Raw genomic sequence first — 8,300 nt, 5'->3', positions numbered from 1 at the left:
TGTTTTGCCCACAAGGCAACATCCAGGGCAGGGTAGTGTATTCCAGAGAGTGTGTGCCGGTGTCTACCCGAAAGCTGCCTGAGGTTTTCCATGCAGGAACAGCCTCCATGAAAGCAAAAGGTGGATTCAGCAATAACAGCACCTCGCCTTGGACCCACACCTGTGGGCATGTGTTATGATACAAGTCTTAGCAGCAGCTGAAAATGGAGTGACCCTGGGGAGACAGAAATCATCTCTAAACTTTGAAATATAATAATGCCCATGCCTGTTATAGTGCCAGATTTATCCTAATATCCACCTCCTAAGTCAAAATCACATATTTATGTAATTGTAGACACACAGGTTCATTGCCTGCCTATAGTTGGTACATTGCCTCTTCCAGAGTAGTAGCTGCCTCATTGATCTATGGCTGTGCTTCACTCATAAAGTTACTTAAATTCATGTTTTTTGAGGAGGACAAAGTATATGAACTAGTCACTTTACATGACCTGATTTACTACTAAAAAATAATCAAATATTCAAAAATATTTCCTGTTATTTAGCATTTCTGGTTTTGAGTACATCTCAAGCAGTAAATTATTCTGAAAGATAGATAAGAAGTCACTCACTTGAAGGATTTCTGATGTAAAATCTGTGTTATTGCTTTAGCATTATATTTCTTTACAGAAACAAGGAAATTTAATATCTTATTGTATACTTTTTAATGTTATTTCTTATCAGTCAAGGCAACATTTATTAACAATTCAAGTGTGTATGATCTATTCTGTTAAAAATTGCTGTTGAACTAGTGTGCTGAAAAACTGCAAAACTCATTAAAAAAATCGTGAAGCTTTTTATGTATTTTTATTGTCTATCAAATAGTAGAAAGGCAATTTTTCTAGCAGAGAAGAGTAGGTTACTGCAAAGTTATTGCCAGTGTAAGTTATTGTAAAAAAATCATGAAGTGCGGTTTGCTTCTGCCTGTTTCTTCCCACAACCTATGTCAACATTCAGAGACTGTTTGTGTGAGGGTACAGTTTCAGAGCCCTCAGTGGGACAACAAATGCCTAAACCACAGTGTTGGGGAGGGGAGGAAAAGTAGCCATCTAAGCATGTTTACTTTCAGCAACAAGGCAGCTCTAACTTGTCGCTAAGTGGTGACTCACGGGGTTGGGACTATAAAAGCAAAGGTAGCTGCTCTCTGAAACATCGGGGCTGCAGACTTCACAGATCCAACATGATGCAATCAAGACTTTCAACCGTCTTCTTTTTCTTGTTGGGTTTGTCATTTTGCCTGACAGTCCCTATTCCCCTTGAAGACAGCCATGAATTCACAGAGAAAGACCTTCAATTTGCAGAGGTACAGTACAAAATAATTCATTTGCATGTTTTATAAATAATAAGTTGTGTAGTTACAACTGTGGAAACTAGGCTTATTGCTCTTTTTCCCCTTCTTAGCGCTATCTCAGGACTCACTATGGTCTCCGCCCGAACCCCGCTGGCATAATGAGGAAGAGTGCCAACACGGTGGCATCTAAACTTCGAGAGATGCAAACGTTTTTTGGCTTGGAGGTGACAGGCAAATTAGATGAAGAAACATACGAGCTCATGCAGAAACCAAGATGCGGTGTCCCAGATGTGGGGGAATATAACTTTTTCCCTAGAAAACTCAAATGGTCAAAAACTAATTTGACGTACAGGTAAATGTATGGCATTTGGAGTGTTACCACTTTTATTACCTTCTTTGCAGTACCGTGTCCGATAGATGTGTGAGGTTGATGAGAGAAGGATGCATTTGAGTTTGACAAAATTCATGCTGCAGTTTAAAATCCTTACAACCCCGCTTTGGGAAAGGTTGCCCAAGCCTATCTGACAGCCCAAGGAAATAAATATGATTTTTTTTCATTGCACTTTGTCTTTAAGGAAAGGTAAGCCAGTAACTCTTTCTCTGTGCTTCGTGTAGACACTCTGGGCACATCCATGGTGCTGAATGCAACAGAGGTAGGGACTAAGATCATGCACCTCACCACTGATCCTCACAGCACTTAATCTCTAGGTCAGTCCTTAGCTCTGCTTTGTGCTCTGCTCTGGTTTAATGTCTGCTTCACGCAGGTTCTTATCCTGGACAAAGCAGCGTGGATGCAAACCAGTCTGTGCAATGCTCCCTGTGAGAGCAGGCAATGACCCTTGTCCCTCTTCCTTTCACAGTCTGGATGTAGATATCTATGCTTGGTCAGAAAAGTCCCTGCACCATGACCTCAGAAAGTTGATCTGGGGAAGCTACGGTGCTGAAAGGTCACACGGTAGCTCCTTAATACTGTAAGGCTGACAACGGGGGGGTGTTGGCCAACTGCAACCTGAGCTTCCTTAGCAAATTCCAAATATTAAATCACTGAACTCTATCAATTGAGCACATGGTGATAAATGTTACTCTATTATGTATTGTTCTAGCCTATAAAAAGCCCTTGAATCACGTTTTGCTCCTCCAGGAAGTGAGGATCGTGTGATATTTTTAGATGGCATAAAAAAAGTTTAAAGTTACTGATTTGATTTCCTTGATACAGAATACATATATGTCATTTTCTATATTTTCTACCAACTACAGAAGGCTGTTGAACCACTTCAGATGTCTCTGAATGATTTTAATGAAAATAAAAATAGTTGGGTTTGGTTTTTTTTTAATACAGTATGCAGGTGCCAAGCTCTTTGTTTTTAGATAAGAACATAGGGAGGAAAAAAGCAAAAAGTTTGAATGAGGTGTGCAGTCAGATAAAAGTGTATTACACATTTTTGTCAATTCACACAATTTAACTGGTGGTATTAATCTGTTTGACAGAATTATGAATTACACTTCAGATCTGAGGCGCGCTGAAGTAGACAGAGCTTTCAAAAAAGCATTCAAAGTTTGGTCTGATGTGACGCCACTTAACTTCACCAGAATACGAAGCGGTGTAGCCGATATCATGATCGCCTTTGGCACTAAAGGTAATACAGAACCAATTATTTTTACTTTATAGTTATATCGTTGCTGCTGCTGCTGAGATGGCATAATTGATTTAATTGGTTTGAATGTTGTTTTACAGAACATGGTGACTTTTACCCCTTTGATGGACCCTCTGGATTACTGGCTCATGCTTTTCCCCCGGGTCCAGACTATGGAGGAGATGCCCATTTTGATGATGATGAATCTTGGTCAGATGATTCTAGAGGTAACAGAAGTATCTGAGATTATTCGAAGTGGTGTAGGTGGATAATTTTGCCCTGTTTGGTGTCTGTAAACAGTTTGTTTTGCCTGTTTACTGTTCATTTGTCATTATGTTCACTGCGTACTCATAGGAAGCTGGGTTTAACCTCCAATCATAAATGAAAGTGTAAGACACACCTAACATAAATTTTAAGATGTACGCCTCCGAAGTGAAGTGATTAAAAAATGCCATGAACAAGGTATTTTGTCATCTTGGCAATTCACTGAGCTCAAGGGCAGCTGGTTCCAAAATTACCTTACTGCAGCCTTTAGGAAATGCTAGGAATCACCTACTTGCATTTAATTTGAAAACTCTTCACCTTGCTTATTCAGGACAGAGCTTTTATAGAACAAAACGCTGTTCTTTTCCAGCACTGTGTTATCTCACCCTTCTGGCATTAAAGCTAATTTCTGCAATATTGAAAATAATATGTACTCTCTACTGGAGGTGAATGCACAACAAAAATTATTCTAGATTAGAGCAGGACTAAGACTTCACTCTAGACCTTTCCAGTGTTGCTAACAAATTTTGAGAAATCTAAATTTGCTGACAGAACAACATTGTCAAATAAGATTTATGTTGAACACCAGCCATGAGATTCTTAATCGATAAAGCTCTAATTAAAACAAATGCCAAGGTAGTTTGAAAAAGACAAACAATTCTGAAGACAAGCATTTTTCCATTTATCTGGTTGCCTCCTTTGTTGTCACATATGTTAAAGCACAGTGTTAGGATTAGTTGATTAGTCCAAGTCCACTTTGGTGATACAAGGAGCCGTACGTTGACTTTCACTGTGGTTTGTTATAGGGTATAACTTGTTTCTTGTTGCTGCCCATGAGTTCGGCCATTCCCTGGGGCTTGAACACTCTAGAGACCCTGGAGCTCTGATGTTTCCAATTTACACATACACTGGAAAAACTGGTTTTGTGCTTCCTGATGATGACGTGCAGGGGATCCAAGAGCTCTATGGTAAGTCTGCATAATATACAATATATATTTTCTGTGCCATTATAAACTGTTACAGATGCACTGCACAGTTGCTAAAGAGCTGCAGTTGTTCAATAGCAATAGCCATGACTGAATAAGACTGATTCACTGGATTCTTGGCAACCAGACTTCAGGAACAGAAGATACTTAGATTTAATAGTTCAGAGAGAAAAAAAGAAAGTATGACACTGCGGAGGACAGTTGGTCACTGAGCTGTGTCCTTTAGTAGTGGGCCACGGGGGGGCAGAGTTTTTATGCTTTTTGAGCTGTCTCAAAAGAAAAGGTAAAACAGAGTCTAAAGGGAGAAACAGAAATATCCATGTTTCATCATGGAAAGAATAAAACTTTTAGAGGACCTTCAAAACTTGGGATAAAGAAAGCAAGTCCGTTTAACATCTTTGCAGCACAGCTGAACTGCAAAGTCTATGAATGTATTTGGCTAAAGGCAAGAGAGAACACACTTTTCTCAGCACAAATGATTTGCCCATTGTGCTTGTATCCATCATGCTGTTTGGGAACCCTTCCATGTCCTGTTCCATATCACGATGCTCAGAAAGGAAATGAACATTGTTAAATTTAGATCATATGATATGATTCCAGGTGCTGGAGACAAAGATCCCAACCCCAAACATCCCAAAACACCAGAGAAATGTGATGCCGATTTATCGCTTGATGCAATAACAGAACTTCGTGGAGAAATGCTGGTCTTCAAGGACAGGTAAAGAGACTGCCACAGCATGGATGGTGGGTACTGGATAAAATTTGAACCCCTTCAGTTTTTTACTGAAGATTTGAGTAAATGTAAATTTAAAAAATCACAAATCAATGTAGATGCTTCTAAGAAATGCCTTCATGTATCTTTTAAGGCAGGATTTATCTATAACACAACTACAGACCAGACTGCCTAGTAATAGGAGGCGAACATGATGTGACTGAAGACATTTGTACATATTTTTCATTTCACAGAGCTTTCTTCACCATGCACTAATCTACTAACATTTATTTGAATGAAGTTGTACTACATTCAGAAGTCTTAGACAGGACAGTGGTGTTTCTCTTATTCTAAATGAAAAAAGATTCAAGTTTGTTGTTGTTTGAGATGATCACTATGTGAGTGACAGAAATGGTCTGCGGCTGCTGACTGTGAAAAAAGGAAAGGTCTACAAGGGGCTCTATGTATTGAAAGTTCTGTTTTATGAAAAAAAGAAGTTCTCTTAACTAATCTTTAGTACAGCACATCAAAGATACTGCTGTATCTGTAGTAATGCGAGAACCATAAAACATATTTTCTTTTTCGGAACTAGGTTTTTCTGGAGACTGCACCCTCAGATGGTTGAGGCAGAGCTGGTGTTAATTAAATCCTTTTGGCCAGAGCTTCCAAACAAAATAGACGCAGCTTATGAAAACCCCATCAAAGATCTCGTATTCATGTTTAAGGGTGAGTTTTCTACATGTCATATACATATTTAGTCAAGCTCAGTAAGTGAGATAAGCGTAATCAACAGAAAAGCAAAGCATCTGGCATTTCTTGCTTAAAAAACAAACTCTGTTGCATTCATCCCATGCAAATCTATACAATTTTCAGTGAACGAGGAGATGTACAACGAAGCTCCAATGCCTAAGACAATAGTTAGTGTGAGTAGTTTAGTAGTTGCTGAGTCTGTGACCTAAGGATCTGTTAGTTGTATGACAACAGGAACCATGGTGTCCTCATTTTATTCTGCCCTCAAAGCCGAGCATTTACAAAAGACTCATGCATGCTTTGCTCTTGCTTTCAGGAAAGAAAGTCTGGGCTTTGAATGGCTATGACATAGTTGAAGACTTTCCTAAAAAGATATATGAAATGGGGTTCCCACAAGAAATGAAAAGGATTGATGCAGCTGTCCATATTAAAGACACTGGCAAGACTCTCTTTTTTACTGGACACAAGTACTGGAGGTAAGCTGGAGACAGACTGGTGTGTCCCTAGTCATAACCTGCCCAGCAGTATCAAAAGATCAGCAGGTTGCTTCAAAATAGGCACTTGATTGTGGCTCACAGCTTTCAGTTTGTGGTTTTTATTGACGCGATAGCTGTGTAGAACGTGTCGTAAAGGTGTGTGCAACACTTCTTCAAACGTATCGGCACAGCCTTTAAAAGCCGAAAGAGAGAAAGAAAGGAGAGGAGAATACAGTGCCCTAATCCAGGAGAGTCTGTAATATGGTCATGTCTCCTTAGCAGAACTGCTGTCTTGCTTCCTTGAGTTGCTTGTGTGACACAAAATGGTGGGACAGTGCTGTGAGAGTAAGAAATCCATCCCATCCCATCCCATCCCATCCCCGGGCGGCTGGGTTTTGCTGTCCATGAGAGGGGTTTCCAGCTGGGTCTGATGCATAACCAAGACGTTGCCACCCCTTCACAGTATCTCTGTGCCAAGCAGCCTCAGGATAGTCTTGTAGTGCCAGTACATCCAGGTACAATCACCATCTTCATAGAATATGTAGTTTGTAGATCAGTTCTGATTAGTTTTGTGGTTATTGAGCTTTATTAATTTTACGCTTACTTACTTCTGGTGGAAAAGACCCCTCATTATTTCCCTGCATTTCATTATTGCACCAGCCATCAAGTACCTAGAGGCTGCTGGCTGCTTCTGATGTGGGTAACTCCAAAGTATATGAAGGGAACAGACCAAACTCCCGGGCTGTTTAAATCCTTTGAATTTTTATTTTCTTTTTATTTAATATAGTTATGATGAAGAGGAGGAGGTTATGGAAGCGGGATACCCCAAGCTGATAGAGGAAGAATTTGCCGGAATTGGTGATAGAGTGGATGCAGTCTATGAAAGAAACGGTACATGATCTATAACGAAACTTTATTACAATTAGTTGTCATTGAAACTTTGGGTGAATGTCCTGTGGGACATTCTGTCGTTTGTAATTTTGATTTTTTTCACGCCAACACTTCTGTTCTCAGCTGAAGAGGGTTTCTGATCTCAACTGTCCTCTGGCCAAGGTGCTCTTATAAAATGTGTACATACGTATTTGAGGAGCCAAAAAAGACCTGCCTCCTTGCTTAGGGAATCTAAAATGATATCCTAAATGTGGAAGTATTATAATGTGTCCATCCCTTCCAATGGAGCCCTTTCCCACCCGGTCCTTCAAGGAATGTTTCCAACTCAGAGTCTTAAACATTGACAGGCAAACCCTGTATTTTTCCAAGCAAATGCTCTACAGTAATAAAATACAGAGCTTGACACTAGATTAAAATATCAGTTATTTTCAAACACCAAGCCAGGTCTGGCAAATGAATGAAGACCCTTGGAGGTTTAGCTCTGTATTCTAAATGCTAAAATATTGCATTTTAAAGAATTATCAAAAATAAAATTAAAAAAGGATAATTTTTATTTGAAGGATAATTTTAACATGACAACTCAGTTTTCTCAGGGTTAATTCATTATAACTTTCCTTTTCCTTAGGCTATCTCTACTTCTTCAATGGGCCACTGCAGTTTGAATACAGCATCTGGAGCAAAAGAATTGTCCGTGTCCTGCATACTAACTCCATATTTTGGTGCTAATGACAGCCGGGTGCCATGTCATATGCTGCAGAGCAGCTTGTAGTACATGGAAATAATAATACGGGCATCTAGCTTTGTTAGAGGACAGCAAGGTTCTGTGAACAAGCACTGGCTACCTATCACCAGATGTATACTGTATATATGGAACTATATAGTTGCATGTCAGTCTGGGACTGAATTAACTTAATAGGAAAGAAAAAAAGACATTATTAGCACTTCAAGGGGCATTACACCATTAAAAGTTTGTCTAGTATTAAAGTGAGATGCTGGATACATCCTACACAACCATGAGCACTCTTCGTTCCCAGTAATCTGAGCATGTCTAGCATCTGTCAAGAATCTCCTAGCATGTCCCAAGAAACAGATCTGAGAAACTCAGGAGTGTTACATTTTTAAACCAATCCTTCAGCTCTTTGTGAGATTTCTCTTAATGTTCTGGGAATTCAGGTGTGTGATGAATGAGTCAGGGCTGCATGGTGACTCCCTGAGCAGGATAACACCAGGCTACATCACTGAAGCTAGACAATTCAAATT

The 8,300-nt window shown here is 39.6% G+C and overlaps 1 protein-coding gene across 1 annotated transcript; it reads left to right on the top strand.

Annotated features, from left to right (window-relative positions):
• The first annotated feature begins 1,216 nt into the window (after positions 1 to 1,216).
• On the top strand, positions 1,217 to 8,029 carry MMP13 (matrix metallopeptidase 13 (collagenase 3)). Its single transcript, XM_010131495.1, has 10 exons — positions 1,217 to 1,339; positions 1,438 to 1,679; positions 2,816 to 2,964; positions 3,063 to 3,188; positions 4,032 to 4,193; positions 4,812 to 4,929; positions 5,516 to 5,649; positions 5,990 to 6,149; positions 6,937 to 7,040; positions 7,666 to 8,029. Exons 1-10 carry the CDS (start codon positions 1,217 to 1,219, stop codon positions 7,764 to 7,766), a joined length of 1,419 nt encoding a protein of 472 aa, XP_010129797.1. The 3' UTR covers positions 7,767 to 8,029.
• The last annotated feature ends 271 nt before the right edge of the window (positions 8,030 to 8,300 follow it).

The sequence above is a fragment of the Buceros rhinoceros genome, unplaced genomic scaffold (assembly GCF_000710305.1).
Source record: "Buceros rhinoceros silvestris isolate BGI_N320 unplaced genomic scaffold, ASM71030v1 scaffold7692, whole genome shotgun sequence".
Lineage (NCBI taxonomy): Eukaryota > Metazoa > Chordata > Aves > Bucerotiformes > Bucerotidae > Buceros > Buceros rhinoceros.
The sequence above is the reverse complement of the archived record's forward strand: the minus strand, read 5'-3'. Positions and strand labels throughout refer to the sequence as shown.

Excerpts from the sequence above, each read along its gene's own strand:
- MMP13 (XM_010131495.1), top strand. The coding sequence starts at position 1,217 with ATGATGCAATCAAGACTTTCAACCGTCTTCTTTTTCTTGTTGGGTTTG. Across the intron at positions 3,189-4,031 it reads TTGGTCAGATGATTCTAGAG|GGTATAACTTGTTTCTTGTT; the intron begins GTAACAGAAGTA and ends GGTTTGTTATAG. Across the intron at positions 4,194-4,811 it reads GGGGATCCAAGAGCTCTATG|GTGCTGGAGACAAAGATCCC; the intron begins GTAAGTCTGCAT and ends ATATGATTCCAG.